This window comes from Mesoplodon mirus, assembly GCF_964341445.2.
Source record: "Mesoplodon mirus genome assembly, chromosome: 14".
Lineage (NCBI taxonomy): Eukaryota > Metazoa > Chordata > Mammalia > Artiodactyla > Ziphiidae > Mesoplodon > Mesoplodon mirus.
The window spans coordinates 841,086-861,062 of record NC_138990.1 but is presented as its reverse complement, the minus strand read 5'-3'; the positions used below and the strand labels follow the sequence as shown (position 1 = coordinate 861,062).

At 39.7% G+C, this 19,977-nt stretch overlaps 1 protein-coding gene across 1 annotated transcript in view; it reads right to left on the bottom strand.

Moving 5' to 3' along the window:
• Positions 1-14,184: 14,184 nt before the first annotated feature.
• The window catches only part of LOC309815915 (uncharacterized protein), a gene marked incomplete at its 5' end in the record, with an annotated part of 89,874 nt that continues 84,081 nt past the window's right edge, over positions 14,185-19,977 (bottom strand). Inside the window, one exon of the mRNA XM_082642997.1 lies at positions 14,185-14,549. Coding sequence (XP_082499123.1) covers positions 14,377-14,549 — 173 coding nt within the window. The 3' untranslated portion in view covers positions 14,185-14,376. The remainder of the gene's footprint in view (positions 14,550-19,977) is intronic.

Sequence of the window (19,977 nt, the reverse complement as noted above, 5' to 3'; positions counted from 1 at the left end):
TGATCCCACACCTGGGCATATATCTGGAGAAAACTATAATTCAAAACAGATACATGCACCCTAATGTTATTGCAACACTATTTACAATAACCAAGACATGGAAGCAACCCAAGTGTCTATCGACAGATGAATGGATAAAGAAGACGTGTGTGTGTGTGTGTGTGTGTATACACTATGTATAATATTTCATTGTGTGTGTATATATGTGTGTGTGTATATATATATATATATACACTATAATATCCCATTGTGTGTGTATATATGTATATATATATACTATGTATAATATTCCATTGTGTGTGTATATATATACCTTGCATATATATAGCATATATATAGTGTATATATATATAATATTCTGATACAAGTGAATATTACTCAGCCATAAAAAAGAATGAAATAATGGCATTTGCAGCAACATGGGTGAACCTAAAGGTTATCATACTAAATGAAATATGTCAGAGAAAGACAAATAACATATGATATCACATATATGTGGATCTAAAAAATGATATAAATGAAATTATTTACAAAACAGAAACAGACTCACAGACATAGAAAACAAACTTATGATTACCAAAGGGGAAAAGGGAGAGGGATAAATTAGGAGCTTGTGATTAACAAATACACACTACTATATATAAAATAGATAAACAACAAGGAGTTATTGTATAGTATAGGGAATTATATTCAATATCTTGTAATATGCTATAATGGAAAAGACTATGAAAAGGAAAATAAAATGTGTGGTGAGTGTGTGTTTGTGTGTAACTGGATCACTTTGCTGTACAACAGAAACTAACAAAACATTGTAAAACAACTATATTTCAATTTAAAAAAAATAATTAATTTAATGACTTCTCTGGTGGTGCAGTGGTTGAGAGTCTGCCTGCCGATGCAGGGGACACGAGTTCATGCCCCAGTCTGGGAAGATCCCACATGCTGCAGAGTGGCTGGGCCCATGAGCCACAGCAGCTGAGCCTGCGCATCCAGAGACTGTGCTCTGCAAAGGGAGAGGCCCGCGTACCGCAAAAAAAAAAAAAAAAAAAAAAAAAAATTAATTTAAAAAACGCTTTGCTGAAACCCTCAGCGAGTTCTGGCTTTTTGAGCACTAGATGTCCTGCTCTCCTTGTGTGTTGCGTTACAATAAACACTGCACTTTCCTTTACCAAAACCTAGTGTCAATAGATTGGCTTTACTGCATATGGGTGAATGGACCCAAGTTTGGTTCAGTAACAAAGTTATCTAAAGATGGAAAAGAGTCAGCTCTAATCTGCAGCTCTTGTTTTTATATATGTGATACACATATATTCATAGTTCCCAGGCTTTTCTGAGATGACTACATATCCCAGAAACAAGGGGAATAGTCAGTTCTCTTACCTGTGCCCTTTTATCAAAGTTGGGTCTGAATGGAGATAGACATGCTGCTGTGTGGTGGGTGCAAGGGAGGGGACTGGGCCCTGGCCCCTTAGAAGGAAGTGCCCATTGTGTGGTCAGTGGTGGGCTCCCTGGGTTTCTGTCCATCAGGGTGTATGGTGGGGATGAAGTAAGGCTGGGTATATGCAATTCAATATTGTGTTTCTCAAGCTAAAACCATTAATAAGGTAATCGTTAGAAATTCTCTAGACTATGTCATACGGATTTCTCTAACCTCCAGATTTAGTGCTTTTGCTAGATTTTCATCCTTGAAATATGTCTCCTTGGGTATTAAAATAAAATGGTATCATACAGAGTGAAGTAAGTCAGAAAGAGAAAGACAAATACCGTATGCTAACACATATATATGGAATTTTAGAAAAAAATGTCATGAAGAACCTAGGGGTAAAACAGGAATAAAGACACAGACCTACTTGAGAATGGACTTGAGGATATGGGGAGGGGGAAGGGTAAGCTGTGACAAAGCGAGAGAGAGGCATGGACATATATACAATACCAAACATAAGGTAGATAGCTAGTGGGAAGCAGCCGCATAGCACAGGGGGATCAGCTCTGTGCTTTGTGACCGACTGGAGGAGTGGGATAGGGAGGGTGAGAGGGAGGGAGACGCAAGAGGGAAGGGATATGGGAACAGATGTGTATGTATAACTGATTCACTTTGTTATAAAGCAGAAACTAATAAAAAAAAACAATGGTGAAAGAAAGCAGTATTAACCTATTACCACGTTATAATGCAAGATGTTAACTTCAAATGTGTTTCCTTTCTTTGATTTGGAGTCACTATATCTTAATTTCCTAAACATTGGTATAAAATTCAGCCAATCTGTTACCCATTTTATCTTTTAGAGCTCTCTGTTCAGAAAAGTTTTGAACTCACATCATATTTCTTTTTTTTTTTACAACTTTATTGGAGTATGATTGCTTCACAATGGTGTGTTAGTTTCTGCTTTATAACAAAGTGAATCAGTTACACATATACATATGTTCCCATATCCCTTCCCTCTTGCATCTCCCTCCCTCCCACCCTCCCTATCCCACCCCTCCAGTCGGTCACAAAGCACCGATCTGATCTCCCTGTGCTATGCGGCTGCTTTCCACTAACTATCTACCTTACACTTGGTAGTATATATATGCCCAGGCCTCTCTCTCGCTTTGTCACAGCTTACCCTTCCCCCACCCCATATCCTCAAGTCCATTCTCAAGTAGGTCTGTGTCTTTATTCCTGCTTTACCCCTAGGTTCTTCATGACATTATTTTTTTTTCTTAAATTCCATATATATGCGTTAGCATACGGTATTTGTCTTTCTCTTTCTGACTTACTTCAGTCTGTATGACAGACTCTAGGTCTATCCATCTCATTACAAATAGCTCAATTTTTTTTCTTTTTATGGCTGAGTAACATTCCATTGTATATATGTGCCACATCTTCTTTATCCATTCATCTGATGATGGATACTTAGGTTGTTTCCATCTTCGGGCCATTGTAAATAGAGCTGCAATGAACATTTTGGTACACGACTCATTTTGAATTATGGTTTTCTCAGGGTATATACCCAGTAGTGGGATTGCTGGGTCATATGGTAGTTCTATTTGTAGTATTTTAAGGAACCTCCATACTGTTCTCCATAGTGGCTGTACCAATTCACATTCCCACCAGCAGTGCAAGAGTGTTCCCTTTTCTCCACACCCTCTCCAGCATTTATTGTTTCTAGATTTTTTCATGATGGCCATTCTGACTGGTGTGAGATGATATCTCATTGTAGTTTTGATTTGCATTTCTCTAATGATTAAGGATGTTGAGCATTCTTTCATGTGTTTGTTGGCAGTCTGTATATCTTCTTTGGAGAAATGTCTATTTAGGTCTTCTGCCCATTTTTGGATTGGGTTGTTTGTTTTTTTGTTATTGAGCTGCATGAGCTGCTTATAAATTTTGGAGATTAATCCTTTGTCAGTTGTTTCATTTGCAAATATTTTCTCCCATTCTGAGGGTTGCCTTTTGGTCTTGTTTATGGCTTCCTTTGCTGTGCAAAAGCTTTGAAGTTTCATTAGGTCCCATTTGTTTATCTTTGTTTTTATTTCCATTTCTCTAGGAGGTGGGTCAAAAAGGATCTTGCTCTGATTTATGTCATACAGTGTTCTGCCTATGTTTTCCTCGAAGAGTTTGATAGTTTCTGGCCTTACATTTGGGTCTTTAATACATATTGAGCTTATTTTTGTGTATGGTGTTAGGGAGTGATCTAATCTCATACTTTTACATGTCCCTGTCCAGTTTTCCCAGCACCACTTATTGAAGAGGCTGTCCTTTCTCCACTGTACATTCCTGCCTCTTATGTCAAAGATAAGGTGACCATATGTGCGTGGGTTTATCTCTGGGCTTTCTATCCTGTTCCATTGATCTATATCTCTGTTTTTGTGCCAGTACCATACCGTCTTGATTACTGTAACTTTGTAGGATAGTCTGAAGTCAGGGAGTCTTATTCCTCCAGCTCCGCTTTTCGTTCTCATGATTGCTTTGGCTATTCAAGGTCTTTTGTGTTTCCTTACAAATTGTGAAATTTTTTGTTCTAGTTCTGTGAAAAATGCCAGTGGTAGTTTGAGAGGGATTGCATTGAATCTGTAGATTGCTTTGGGTAGTAGAGTCATTTTCACAATGTTGATTCTTCCAATACAAGAACATGGTATATCTCTCCATCTATTTGTATCATCCTTAATTTCTTTCATCAGTGTCTTATAATTTTCTGCATACAGATCTTTTGTCTCCTTAGGTAGGTTTATTCCTAGATATTTTATACTTTTTGTTGCAGTGGTAAATGGGAGTGTTTTCTTGATTTCAATTTCAGATTTTTCATCATTAGTGTATAGGAATGCCAGAGATTTCTGTGCATTAATTTTGAATCCTGCTACTTTACCAAATTCATTGATTAGCTCTAGTAGTTTTCTAGTAGTAACTTTAGGATTCTCTATGTATAGTACCATGTCATCTGCAAACAGTGACAGCTTTACTTCTTCTTTTCCAATTTGAATTCCTTTTATTTCCTTTTCTTCTCTGATTGCTGTGGCAAAAACTTCCATAACTATGTTGGATAAGAGTGGTGAGAGTGGGCAACCTTCTCTTGTTCCTGATCTTAGTGGAAATGGTTTCAGTTTTCACCATTGAGGATGATGTTGGCTGTGGGTTTGTAATATATGGCCTTTATTATGTTGAGGAAAATTCCCTCTATGCTTACTTTCTGCAGGTTTTTTTTTATCATAAATGGCTGTTGAATTTTGTCGAAAGCTTTCTCTGCATTTATTGAGATGATCATATGGTTTTTCTCCTTCACTTTTTTAATATGGTATATCATGTTGATTGATTTGCATATATTGAAGAATCCTTGCATTCCTGGAATAAACCACACTTGATCATGGTGTATGATCCTTTTAATGTGCTGTTGGATTCTCTTTGCTAGTATTCTGTTGAGGATTTTTGCATCTATTTTCATCAGTGGTATTGGCCTGTAGTTTTCTTTCTTTGTGACATGCTTGTCTGGTTTTGGTTTCAAGGTGATGGTGGACTCATAGAATGAATTTGGGAGTATTCCTCCCTCTGCTATATTTTGGGAGAGTTTGAGAAGGATAGGTGTTAGCTCTTCTCTAAATGTTTGATAGAATTCGCCTGTGAAGCCATCTGCTCCTGGGCTTTTGTTTGTTGGAAGATTTTTAATCACAGTTTCAATTTCAGTGCTTGTGATTGGTCTGTTCATATTTTCTATTTCTTCCTGATTCATTCTTGGCAGGTTGTGCATTTCTGAGAATTTGTTCATTTTTTCCAGGTTGTCCATTTTATTGGCATAGAGTTGCTTGTAGTAATCTCTCATGATTTTTTGTATTTCTGCAGAGTCATTTGTTAATTCTCCTTTTCCATTTCTAATTCTATTGATTTGAGTCTTCTCCCTTTTTTTCTTGATGAGTCTGGCTAATGGTTTATTAATTTTGTTTATCTTCTCAAAGAACCAGCTTTTAGTTTTATTGATCTTTGCTATCATTTACCAAGGCTTGATTTGTGACCCAAGATATGATCTATCCTGGAGAATATTCCATGAGCACTTGAGAAAAATGTGTATTCTGTTGTTTTTGGATGGAATGTCCTATAAATATCAATTAAGTCCATCTTGTTTAATGTATCATTTAAAGCTTGTGTTTCCTTATTTATTTTCATGTTGGATGCTGTGTCTATCGGTGAAAGTGGGGTGTTAAAGTACTCTACTATGAATGTGTTACTGTCAATTTCCCCTTTTATGGTTCTTAGTATTTGCCTTATGTATTGAGGTGCTCCTATGTTGGGTGCATAAATAGTTACAATTGTTATATCTTCTTCTTGGATCCATCCCTTGATCATTATGTAGTGTCCTTTTTTGTCTCTTCTAATAGTCTTTATTTTAAAGTCTATTTTTTCTGATATGAGAATTGCTACTCCAGCTTTCTTTTGGTTTCCATTTGCATGGAATATCTTTTTCCATCCCCTTACTTTCAGTCTGTAAGTGTCTCTAGATCTGAAGTGGGTCTCTTTTAGGCAGCATATATATGGGTCTTGTTTTTGTATCCATTCATCAAATCTGTGTCTTTTGTGGGAGCATTTAGTCCATTTACATTTAAGGTAATTATCGATATATGTTGCTATTCCCATTTTGTTAATTGATTTGGGTTCATTATTATAAGTCTTTTCCTTCTGTTGTGTTTCTTGCCTAAAGAAGTTCCTTTAGCATTTGTTGTAAAGCTGGTTTGGTGGTGCTGAACTCTCTCAGCTTTTGCTTGTCTTTAAAGGTTTTAATTTCTCCATCAAATCTGAATGAGATCCTTGCTGGGTAGAGTAATCTTGGTTGCATGTTTTTCTCCTTCATCAGTTTAAATATGTCCTGCCAGTCCTTTCTGGCTTGCAGAGTTTCTGCTGAAAGATCACCTGTTAACATTATGGGTATTCCCTTGTATTTTATTTGTGTTTTTTCCCTTGCTCTTTTTAATATGTTTTCTTTGTATTTAATTTTTGACAGTTTGATTAATATGTGTCTTGGCATATTTCTCCTTGGATTTATTCTGTATGGGACTCTCTGTGCCTCCTGGACTTGATTAACTATTTCCTTTCCCATTTTAGGGAAGTTTTCAACACTAATCTCCTCAAATATTTTCTCAGTCCCTTTTTCTTTTCTCTCTTCTTCTTCTGGAACCCCTATAATTCAAATGTTGGTGCATTTAATGTTGTCCCAGAGGTCTCTGAGACTGTCCTCAGTTCTTTTCAGTCTTTTTTCTTTATTCTGCTCTGCAGTAGTTATTTCCACTATTTTATCTTCCATGTCACTTATCCGTTCTTATGCCACAGTTATTCTGCTATTGATTCCTTCTAGAGGATTTTTTATTGCATTTATTGTGTTTTTCATCAATGTTTGTTTGCTCTTTAGTTCTTCTAAGTCCTTGTTAAATGTTTACTGCATTTTCTCCATTCTATTTCCAAGATTTTGGATCATCTTTACTATCATTATTCTGAATTCCTTTTCAGGTAGACTGCCTATTTCCTCTTCATTTGTTAGGTCTAGTGGGTTTTTATCTTGGTCCTTCACCTGCTGTGTTTTTCTGTCCTCTCATTTTGCTTATCTTACTGTGTTTGGGGTCTCCTTTTTGCAGCCTGCAGGTTCGTACTCCCTGTTGTTTTTGGCGTCTGTCCCCATTGCTTACGTTTGGTTCAGTGGCTTGTGTCGGCTTCCTGATGGAGGGGACTAGTGCCTGTGTTCTGGTAGATGAGGCTGGATCTTGTCTTTATGTTGGGCAGGTCCACCTCTGGTGGTGTGTTTTAGGGTGTCTGTGGACTTATTATGATTTTAGGCAGCCTCTCTGCTAATCGGTGGGGTTGTGTTCCTGTTTTGCTAGTTGTTTGGCATAGGGTGTCCAGCACTGTAGCTTGCTGGTCGTTGAGTGAAGCTGGGTGCTGGTGTTGAGATGGCGATCTCTGGGAGATTTTCGCCATTTGATATTATGTGGAGTTGGGAGGTCTCTTGTAGACCAGTGTCCTGAAGTTGGCTCTCCCACCTCAGAGGCACAGCACTGACTCCTGGCTGCAGCACCAAGAGCCTTTCATCCACACAGCTCAGAATAAAATGGAGAAAAAGTAGAAAGAAAGAATTAGTAGAAGTAGAAAGAAAGAAAGAAAGAAAGGAGGGATGGTGGGAGGGAAGAAGGAGGGAAGGAAGGGGGAAGGAAGGAAAAAAGAAGATAAAGTAAAATAAAATAAAGTATGATAAAATATAACAAAGTTATTAAAATAAAAAATAATTATTAAGAAAAAAACAAAAAACGGATGGATAGAACCCTGGGACAAATGGTAGAAGCAAAGCTATACAGACAATACCTCACACAGAAGCATACACATACACACTGACAAAAAGAGGAAAAGGGGAAAAAATCATAAATCATTCTCTCAAAGTCCACCTCCTCAATTTGGGATGATTCATGGTCTAAAGGAGGGAAGGAAGGAAAGAAAGAAACAAAGAAGATAAAGTAAAATAAAATAAAGATAAAATAAAATAAAGTTATTAAAATAAAAAATAATTATTAAGAAAAATTTTTTAAAAAAACAGACGGATAGAACCTTAGGACAAATGGTGGAAGCAAAGCTGTACAGACAAAATCTCACACAAAAGCATACACATACACACTCACAGAAAGAGGAAAAGGGGAAAAAATAATAAATCTTGCTCTCAAAGTCCACCTCCTCAATTTGGGATGATTCGTTGTCTGTTCAGGTATTCCACAGATGCAGGGTACATCAAGTTGATTGCGGAGCTTTAATCCACTGCTTCTGAGGCTGCTGGGAGAGATTTCCATTTCTCTTCTTTGTTCTCACATCTCCCGGGTCTCAGCTTTGGATTTGGCCCCGCCTCTGCGTGTAGGTCGCCGGAGGATGTCTGTTCTTCGCTCAGACAGGACGGGGTTAAAGGAGCAGCTGATTCGGGGGCTCTGGCTAACTCAGGCCGGGGGGAGGGAGGAGCATGGAGTGCGGGGTGAGCGTGCGGCGGCAGAGGCTGGCGTGACGTTGCAACGGCATGACGTTGCACCAGCACGAGGCGCGCCTGTGCGTTCTCCCGGGGAAGTTGTGCCTGCATCCCGGGACCCTGGCAGTGGCGGGCTGCACAGTCTCCCCAGAAGGGAAGTGTGGAGAGTGATCTGTGCTCACACACAGGCCTCTTGGTGGTGGCAGCAGCAGCCTTAGCATCTCATGCCCGTCTCTGGGGTCCGTGCTGATAGCCGCGGCTCGCGCCTGTCTCTGGAGCTCCTTTAAGCAGTGCTCTTAATCCCCTCTCCTCACGCACCAGGAAACAAAGAGGGAAGAAAACGTCTCTTGCCTCTTCGGCAGCTCCAGACTTTTCCCCGGACTCCCTCCCGGCCAGCCGTGGCGCACTAACCCCATCAGGCTCTCTTCCCGCCGCCAGCCCCAGTCCTCTCCCTGCGCTCCGACTGAATCCCGAAACCCGAGCCTCAGCTCCCAGCCCCGCCCGCCCCGGCGGCCGAGCAGACAAGCCTCTCGGGCTGGTGAGTGCTTGTCGGCTCCAATCCTCTGTGCGGGAATCTCTCTGCTTTGCCCTCCGCACCTCGGTTGCTGCACTCTCCTCCGTGGCTCCGAAGCTTTCCCCCTCCACCACCCACAGTCTCTGCCCGCGAAGGGGCTCCTAGTGTGTGGAAACCTTTCCTCCTTCATGGCTCCCTCCCACTGGTGCGGGTCCCGGCCCTATCCTTTTGTCTCTGTTTATTCTGTTTTCTTTTGCCCTACCCAGGTACGTGGGGAGTTTCTTGCCTTTTGGGATGTCTGAGGTCTTCTGCCAGTGTTCAGTAGGTGTTCTGTAGGAGTTGTTCCACATGTAGATGTATTTCTGGTGTATCTGTGGGGAGGAAGGTGATCTCCGTGTCTTAGTCTTCCGCCATCTTCCCCAGAAGTCTCCCAAATTTCTTCTTAAAATAAAGGTACATGTTATATATACAAGGGTATATTGTGAAAATACGGTATGTTGTTAAAATAATGGTACTATATTTATATGTTTATTTATTTATAGAAATATTTATTTATTTATAACCGTCCATGACTCATGGACAATGACTCATGGCCACTAGACCCACCACTGGATATCTGGATATCAATATTTTAGAGCTAACTTGATCGTTTGAAAGCAGACATGCACTGGTTTATGTATGATAAAGATTTTTATTTTTCACTTGGACATTCTGCTGCCTTCTCCCTGCTAATTTCCTAGTGCCTGCCTGAGAATTAGGTACTAAATCACAGTAATTAAATATAGCCTTTGGCTCACCATGTTTGACTCTAATGTGACCCAGTTTTCAGATGTCTGAATATTTCTTAGAGATATCTCTTGTTTATACACTAAGAAATGGTTGAAAATGAGAAATTCATTATACAGAGGTTGTTCTGAATAATTACAGAGCACAGGCAGATTGGAATATTTATCAGCCATGAGGCTTTTACAATTTATCTGTTACAGCTCATTTTGGATAGAGGATTTTAAAAAGTCTTATATCCATTTAACTCATGATAAAATGGTTCCAAGACTGTTATCACAAATTTGCTCAATTCTGTTGTCATCCATTCTTGCTTGAAACCCACATAATCCTTTTGTATGAGGTACTTTTTCTTCTGGAGTAGCTCTCTTAGATTTAATTATGTGCTAGCTCATTTATTCTCTAAGCAAAAATGAGCCAAGCATCCAAAGATCTGTCAAGCACCTTCACAATGGTCCATTAAATGAGCAAGCTCTTAGACATTAACACATCCCAGCAACAGTGTTCATGAATTAGCTCATCAAATGTCTGGCAACAGGATGAAGCCATCTGGTGAAGGATGAATTGTAATTATAACCCATACGAATGTTCCTTCTCATCAACAACACTATCATCTCCCTTATCCTTGTAATCAGTCATGAAACCCTAGAGAAGAAAAATGAAAAATAAAAGATCTGATCAGCAGTGTTGCGTGTGTAAGTTGGTAGCATCCAATCACACTCAACCCTGAGATGAAGACAAATTTAACTTACAGAAATTCCCTCAGTCGTTGAAGACTAATATCTCTCAGCTCAAAGTTTTCCACATGGGATATTCCAGATCACTGTTATACCTCCCCCTCAGCAGGAAGTCCTTCAAAGATCAAGACAAGACTGTTCAACAGTTCAACAGGAATTCCATGGAATAACCCTTCCTTAGTGCATTTGGTGACCTTCCAGACATCCTCATGCCTACAGGAAATTGCAAGAACCACAAAACCATGCTGAATGTGAGTAACATATCAGTGATGATTTCAACAGAGCTCTAATCTGATTGCTTGTGCTGCCATTCCTGTGAAAACACTGCTCCAATCATATGGCTAAACAGTATGAAGATGAACCAGTGTTAGGACTGGTTGTACATTGGGATTGCTTGGTGCCTGAGTCTCACTCCCAAGGCTGTTTGGCTCTGTTGTGTAGCCAATGTTGACTCTAAGTAGAGTTAGCAGACCAGCAACAGAAGCATCCTATGGGAGCTTGTTAGATGTGCAGAATCTCAGCCCTACCTCAGACCTATGGAATCAGAATCAGTTTTTACAAGATCTCCAGGGGATTTGTGGGCACATTGCTCTTTGAGAATCACAAAGATAGAGTACTTCTTCCCAAAACATGCTGTTCATCAGAATCAGTAAGGGAGCCCAGAATTATAACATCAGAATCTCCAAGGATGAAACCTGGAAATTTCTATTTATAATAAGTTTTCTAGGTGCTTTATATTCCACCAACCTGGCACAGACCTGTGGACAGCAGCATAGTACAGAGTCTCTCTAATTTCTTTGATTATTAGAATCACCTGGAAGAGGATTTTTAAATTTTTTTAAATTTCCCAGTACACTTCCCAGAGATTCTGTTTCTATTGGAACTTTGAGTGGGGCTTGGGGCACATGAGAATCTGTGCCCCCTTTCCACACACATATATACAAAAGTAATTCTTAAAAGCTGGTGTGTAACAGAATTATCTAGAACCTGGGAAAATAAATAAAGAGAACAAACAAAAGTTATTTGTTCAGAGTTTGCTATAGTAAAGAAGTTAGCCATCGTCATTTGCATTTGGCAGAAACACAAAGGCAGGCAGGGCAGTATAAAAGGTTACAGTGGAAAAAGAAAAGATTCTGGTATGCCCTGATTAAAGGTTGTTGGCACAGGGAAGTTGGAGGCCAACTAACTAGAATTGGGGCATCCTATGAGGTTAATTAGGAGAGCATATTTGGCTTTCCTGGGTTAGTACTAACTTGGAAGCAGGGACAAAAGATGTCATGGTTTGGCTTCCTGGACTAGTTGCTGCAGAGGTTGGAGGTCAGAGCTCTATTTTTATATATGGTGGCTGATGCTGATTTGCTGGTTTGTCTCTCAACATCCACACAGAATTACTAGCAGAAAACAATGATATGAGGCCTGGACATTGATATTTTAATAAGCTCCTCAGGTTCGCAAATTTTTGAACCACCCATCTAGAGATATCCTGTCTTGGAGCTAACCGTTCTAACACATTTTCTAAGGTGTCAGGAAGTCTTTGCACCAACCTTAACTCCCACATACCATTTCAGCAAGAACTTCACAGTCAGAAGTCTTCTTGGCAGCTTCTCACCATATATACACAGAACTTTAGCCCTATTAAGGGTGTTGGGCATAATGCTTGAACTCTAGGGATGTCAGACATTTTATATGGGGATGGACAGGGGAGAGAAATCATAATAAAAGCATAATGATGTCTTTCAATATACCAGATGTGGAGTTCTCCACCAGATAATCACATCAGTGTCTCCTAGACAGCTTTTGCAATTAGATGAAGTCTCCAGGAGGGGTTGGCTTCCCAGAAATGCCCATGTGGAAGGATGTGTATTTTGAAAAATGCACTCTATGATTCTGATATTCCTCTACTCCCCATTGTTGAGAACCACTGATGAAGAGAATGTAATAATTCAGGGGTTCCAACTCCAACACCTACATAGGGCATGAGGGTAACACAAATTAATATTATGGGTTGGCAACTTAAGTTTTCTTACAAATCAGATCCTTGTTTGCTTATTAAACATATGGATATTTTTCACTTGCACAAATAAACATGGTCCATTGTTTATCTTGGGGAAAAAAACAGTTCTTAGCCTGCCTTTCATTTTCCCACTCTCAAGATTTATTTTACTATTACTAAGAAAAAACAGAAGCACAAGCATGATGCTAAATGACAAGTGAAACTCAACTAAAGGATAGAGTTGTGAATGATGAGACTAGCACAGACTGGGGTAGACAAGTGCTACTCAGCTTTATGCAATTAGAATTTGGGGGAAATACAGGCCATTGTTTTCTTATCAAATTTTATCTTATTTTTATTTTTCAAGAAAGCTAGAAATGAGAATTTTTATATGAAATCATCTGATCTTTAAGTGTTGGCTCAGTTTTTTTAAGACTGTGAATGTCAAACAAGCAAGTCTGATGGGCTGGACAAAGACCACAAGACACCAAGTTTGCATCCTTGGCATTACAGTATCACTGGTAAACCATCTTAGCAAGAGGACTTGATTTTTGCAGAGAACCAAAATGTTCCCCAAACAAACGCACACCAAGAGCACGACCACATCAACCCCACCCAACCCCAGCTCCATTGACAGTTTATCATAGTGATACTCAATCTTGCTCAACATGTGATCAGAAAGTAAAAATGTCAACCAGATCAACTCAATAAGCCTCCATTTCAATGATGAGATAAATCTCTATTTTCTTTCCATTTTCTCCTCTTTATTTATAAAAGCCAGTGGTTAGGCAGCCTAAATAGGGACAGTATGGGAGTAAGAAGTGGCTGGTTCCTTGTCAGCACTCACTGAGGTAGCTAAATTTTTTATATCTTTTTAAAAATCTATTTATTTTGGGCTGCTTTGGGTCTTTGTTGCTGCCTGTGGGCTTTCCCTAGTTGCGGCAAGCGGGGGATACACTTTGTTGTGGTGTGTGGGCTTCTCATTGCAGTGGCTTCTCTTGTTGTGGAACATGGGCTTTAGGCGTGTGGGCTTCAGTAGTTGTGGCACTTGGGCTCAGTAGTTGTAGCTCATGGTCTCTAGAGTGCAGGCTCAGTAGTTGTGGTGCATGGGCTTAGTTGTTCTCTGGCATGTGGGATCTTCCCAGACCAGGGATCGAACCCATGTCCCCTGCATTGGCAAGTGGATTCTTAACCCCTGCATCACCAGGGAAGACCTAAATTGTTTATATATTATATTTAGTTTAAAATGGATGCAGAATCAACAGCTTCTAATTCCTCTCTGGGCTAAAGAAAAAATGTTTATATTTCCAAGAGATTTAAGCTTTATTTGGAATCAGTGTACTCACACTTGGGTCAGGATCAGGAGTTGTTGATTTGGGGAACCAGAAAGAAAGGGTGGAGAAATTTTAAAATATTTTCATGAACTCTTTCTGTAAGAGATGCTGAAATTGCTGAATATTTCTAGTCTTTTCGAAATCAATCAGTGTCGAGGGAGAGGGGGAAGATGGCGGAAGAGTAAGATGTGGAGATCACCCTCCTCCCCACAGATACATCAGAAAGACATCTACACGTGGAACAACTCCTACAGAACACCTGCTGAACGCTGGCCGAAGACCTCAGACATCCCAAAAGGCAAGAAACTCCCCACTTACTTGGGTAGGGCAAAAGAAAAAACAATAAACAGAGACAAAAGAATAGGAACGGGACCTGCACCAGTGGGAGGGAGCTGTGAAGGAGGAAAGGTTTCCACACACTAGGAGCCCCTTCGCGGGCGGAGACTGTGGGTGGTGGAGGGGGGAAGCTTCAGAGCTGTGGAGGAGAGCGCAGCCACAGGGGTGCAGAGGGCAAAGTGGAGAGATTCCCGCAGAGAGGATCGATGCCGACTGGCACTCACCAGCCTGAGAGGCTTGTTTTCTCACCCACTGGGGCAGGCGGGGCTGGGAGCTGAGGCTTGGGCTTCGGTCGGATCACAGGGAGCAGACTGGGGTTGGCGGTGTGAACAGAGCCTGAAGTGGTTAGTGCACCATGGCTAGCTTGGAGGGAGTCCGGGGAAAAGTCTGGACCTGCGGAAGAGGCAAGAGACATTTTCTTCCCTCTTTGTTTCCTGGTGTGCGAGGAGAGGGGATTAAGAGCGCTACTTAAAGGAGCTCCAGAGACGGGCGCGAGCTGCGGCTAACAGTGCAGACCCCAGAGACGGGCATGAGATGCTAATGCTGCTGTTGCCACCACCAAGAAACCTGTGTGTGAGCACAGGTCACTATCAACACCTCCCTTCTGTGGAGCCTGTGCAGCCTGCCACTGCCAGGGTCCTCGGATCCAGGGACAATATCCCTGGGAGAACACACGGCGTGCCTCAGGCTGGTGCAATGTCACGATGGCCTCTGCCACTGCAGGCTCACCCCGCATCGTGCCCATCCTTCTCCCCGGCCTGAGTGAGCCAGAGCCCCCGAATCAGTGGCTCCTTTAACCCCGTCCTGTCTGAGTGAAGAACAGACGGCCTCAGGCGACCTACACACAGAGGCAGGGCCAAATCCAAAACTGAGTCCCGGGAGTTGTACGAACAAAGAAGAGAAAGGGAACTCTCTCCCAGCAGCCTGATGAGCAGCAGATTAAATCTCCACAATCAACTTGATGTACCCTGCATCTGGGAAATAGCTGAATAGACACCGAATCATCCCAAATTGAGGAGGTGGACTTTGAGAGCAAGATTTATTATTTTGCCCCTTTTCCTAATTTTGTGAATGTGTATGTGTATGTTTCTGTGTGAGATTTTGTCTGTATAGCTTTGCTTTCACCACTTGTCCTAGGGTTCTATCTGTCCTTTTTCTTTTTTTACTTAAAAATTTTTTTTCTTAATAATTATTTTTTATTTTAATGACTTCATTTTATTTTATCTTACTTTAGTTTCTTTTCTTTTATCCTCTTTTTTCTTTCTTTCTTTCTTTCTTTCTTTCTTTCTTTCTTTCTTTCTTTCTTTCTTTCTTTCTTTCTAATTTTTCTCCCTTTTATTCTGAGCTGTGTGGATGAAAGGCTCTTGGTGCTGCAGCCAGGAGTCAGTGCTGTGCCTCTGAGGTGGGAGAGCCAACTTCAGGACACTGGTCTACAAGAGACCTCCTAGCTCCACATAATATCAAATGGCGAAAATCTCCCAGAGATCGCCATCTCAACACCAGCACCCAGCTTCACTCAACGACCAGCAAGCTACAGTGCTGGACACACTATGCCACAAAACTAGCAAGACAGGAACACAACCCCACCGATTAGCAGAGAGACTGCCTAAAATCATAAGTCCACAGACACCCTAAAACACACCAACAAATGTGGACCTGCCCACCAGAAAGACAAGGTCCAGTCTAATCCACCAGAACACAGGTACTAGTTCCATCTACCAAGAAGCCTACACAACAAACTGAACCAACTATAGACCCTGGGGACAGACAACAAAATCAACGGGAAGTACGAACCTGCACACTGCAAAAAGGAGACCCCAAACACAGTAAGATAAGCAAAATGAGAAGACAGAAAAACACAGCAGGTGAAGGACCAAGATAAAAACCCACCATACCTAAAAAATGAAGAGTAAATAGGCAGTCTAAATGAAAAATAATTCAGAATAATGATAATAAAGATGATCCAAAATCTTGGAAATAGAATAGACAAAATGCAATAAACATTTAACAAGGACTTAGAAGAACTAAAGATGAAACAAGCAATGATGAACAACACAACAAATGAAATGAAAAATACTCTAGAAGGGACCAGTAGCAGAGTAACCGAGGCAGAAAAACGGATAACTGACCTGGAAGATAAAATAGTGGAAATAACAACTGCAGAACAGAATAAAGAAAAAAGAATGAAAAGAACTGAAGACAGTCTCAGAGACCTCTGGGACAACATTAAATGCCCCAACATTCGAATTATAGGGGTTCCAGAAGAAGATGAGAAAAAGAAAAGTACTGAGAAAATATCTGAAGAGATTATAGTTGAAAACTTCCCTAATATGGGAAAGGAAATAGTTAATCAAATCCAGGAAGCACAGAGGGTCCCATACAGGATAAATCCAAGGAGAAACACGCCAAGACACATATTAAATTAAATTAAAAAAAGGAAAAAAATACAAAGAAAACATATTAAAAGCAGCAAGGGAAAAACAACAAATAACACACAAGGAAATCCCCATAAGGTTAAAAGCTGATCTACAGTAGAAACTCTGCAAAACGGAAGGGACTGGCAGGACATATTTAAAGTGATGAAGGAGAAAAAAAATACAACCAAGATTACTCTACGCAGCAAGGATCTCATTCAGATTTGATGCATAAATTAAAATACTTACAGACAAGCAAAAGCTGAGAGAGTTCAGCACCACCAAACCAGCTTTACAACAAATGCTAAAGGATCTTCTCTAGGCAAGAAACACAAGAGAAGGAAAAGAACTAAAATAACCAACACAAAACAATTAAGAAAATAGAAATAGGAACACACATATCAATAAGTACCTTAAATGTAAATGGATTAAATGCTCCAACCAAAAGACACAGACTGGCTGAAGGGATACAAAAACAAAACCCATATATATGCTGTCTACAAGAGACCCACTTTAGACCTAGAGACACATACAGACTGAAAGTGAGGGGATGGAAAATATATTCCATGCAAATGGAAACCAAAAGAAAGATGGAGTAACAATTCTCATATCAGAGAAAATAGACTTTAAAATAAAGACTATTAGAAGAGACAAAGAAGGACACTACATAATGATCAAGGGATGGATCCAAGAAGAAGATATAACAATTGTAAATATTTATGCACCCAACATAGGAGCACCTCAATACATAAGACAAATACTAACAGCCATAAGGGGAAATCGACAGTAACACATTCATAGTAGGGGACTTTAACACCCCACTTTCACCAATGGACAGATCTTCCAAAATGAAAATAAAAAAGGAAACACAAGCTTTAAGTGATACATTAAACAAGATGGACTTAATTGATATTTATAGGACATTCCATCCAAAAACCACAGGATACACATTTTTCTCAAGTGCTTATGGAACATTCTGCAGGATAGATCATATCTTGGGTCACAAATCAAGCCTTGGTAAATTTAAGAAAATTGAAATTGTATCAAGTATCTTTTCCGACCACAATGGTATGGGACTAGATATCACTTACAGGAAAAGATCTGTAGAAAATACAAACACATGGAGGCTAAACAATACACTACTTAGTAATGAAGTGATCACTGAAGATATCAAAGAGGAAATTAAAAAATACCTAGAAACAAATGACAATGGAGACACAACGACCCATAACCTATGGGATGCAGCAAAAGCAGTTCTAAGAGGGAGGTTTCTAGCAATACAATCCTACCTTATGCGCCAGGAAACATCTTGAATAAACAACCTAACCTTGCACCTAAAGCAATTAGAGAAAGAAGAACAAAGAAACGCCAAAGTTAGCAGAAGGAAAGAAATCATAAAGATCAGATCAGAAATAAATGAAAAAGAAATGAAGGAAACGATAACAATGATCAATAAAACTAAAAGCTTGTTCTTTGAGAAGATAAACAAAATTGATAAACTATTAGCCAGACTCATGAGGAAAAAAAGGGAGAAGACTCAAATCAATAGAATTAGAAATGGAAAAGGAGAAGTAACAACTGACACTGTAGAAATACAAAAGATCATGAGAGATTACTAGAAGCAACTCTATGCCAATAAAATGGACAACCTGGAAGAAATGGACACATTCTTAGAAATGCACAACCTGCCAAGAATGAATCAGGAAGAAATAGAAAATATGAACAGACCAATCACAAGCACTGAAATTGAAACTGTGATTAAAAATCTTCCAACAAACAAAAGCCCAGGAGCAGATGGCTTCACAGGGGAATTCTATCAAACATTTAGAGAAGAGCTAACACCTATCACTCTCAAACTCTTCCAAAATATAGCAGAGGGAGGAACACTCCCAAACTCATTCTACGAGGCCACCATCACCCTGATACTAAAACCAGAGAAGGATGTCACAAAGAAAGAAAACTACAGGCCAATATCACTGATGAAAACAGATGCAAAATTCCTCAACAAAACACTAGCACACAGAATCCCACAGCTCATTAAGAGGATCATACACCATGATCAAGTGTGGTTTATTCCAGGAATGCAAGGGTTCTTCACTATACGCAAATCAATCAATGTGATACACCATATTAAAAAATTGAAGGAGAAAAACCATATGATCATCTCAATAGATGCAGAGAAAGGTTTTGACAAAATTCAACACCATTTATGATTAAAAAAAACCAGAAAGTAGGCATAGAGAGAAGTTTCCTCCACATAATAAAGGCCATATATGAAAAACCCACATCCAACATTGTCCTCAATGGTGAAAAACTGAAACCATTTCCACTAAGATCAGGAACAAGAGAAGGTTGCCCACTCTCACCACTCTTATCCAACATAGTCTTGGAAGTTTTAGCCACAGCAATCAGAGAAGAAAAGGAAATAAAAAGAATTCAAATTGGAAAAGAAGAAGTAAAGCTGTCACTGTTTGCAGATGACATGGTACTATACATAGAAAATCCTAAAGATGCTACCAGAAAACTACTAGTGTTAATCAATGAATTTGGTAAAGTAGTAGGATTCAAAATTAATGCACAGAAATCTCTGGCATTCCTATACACTAATGATGAAAAATCTGAAAGTGAAATAAAGAAAACATTCCCATTTACCATTGCAACAAAAAGAATAAAATATCTAGGAATAAACCTACCTAAGGAAACAAAAGACCTGTGCGCAGAAAATTATGACACTGATGAAAGAAACTAAAGATGATACACATAAATGGAGAGATATACCATGTTCTTGGATTGGAAGAATCAACATTGTGAAAATGATTCTATTAGCCAAAGCAATCTACAGATTCAATGCAATCCCTCTCAAACTACCACTGGCATTTTTCACAAAACCAGAACAAAAAATTTCACAATTTGTATGGAAACACAAAAGACCCCGAATAGCAAAAGCAATCTTGAGAATGAAAAACGGAGATGGAGGAATAAGACTCCCTGACTTCAGACTATACTACAATGCTACAGTAATCAAGACAGTATGGTACTGGCACAAAAACAGAGATATAGATCAATGGAACAGGATAGAAAGCCCAGAGATAAACCTACGCACATATGGTCACCTTATCTTTGACATAGGAGGCAGGAATGTACAGTGGAGAAAGGACAGCCTCTTCAATAAGTGGTGCTGGGAAAACTGGACAGGGACATGTAAAAGTATGAGATTAGAATACTCCCTAACACCACGCACAAAAATAAGCTCAAAATGGATTAAAGACCCAAATGAAAGGCCAGAAGCTATCAAACTCTTCGAGGAAAACATAGGCAGAACACTGTATGACCTAAATCAGAGCAAGATCCTTTTTGACCCACCTCCTAGAGAAATGGAAATAAAAACAAAGATAAACAAATGGGAC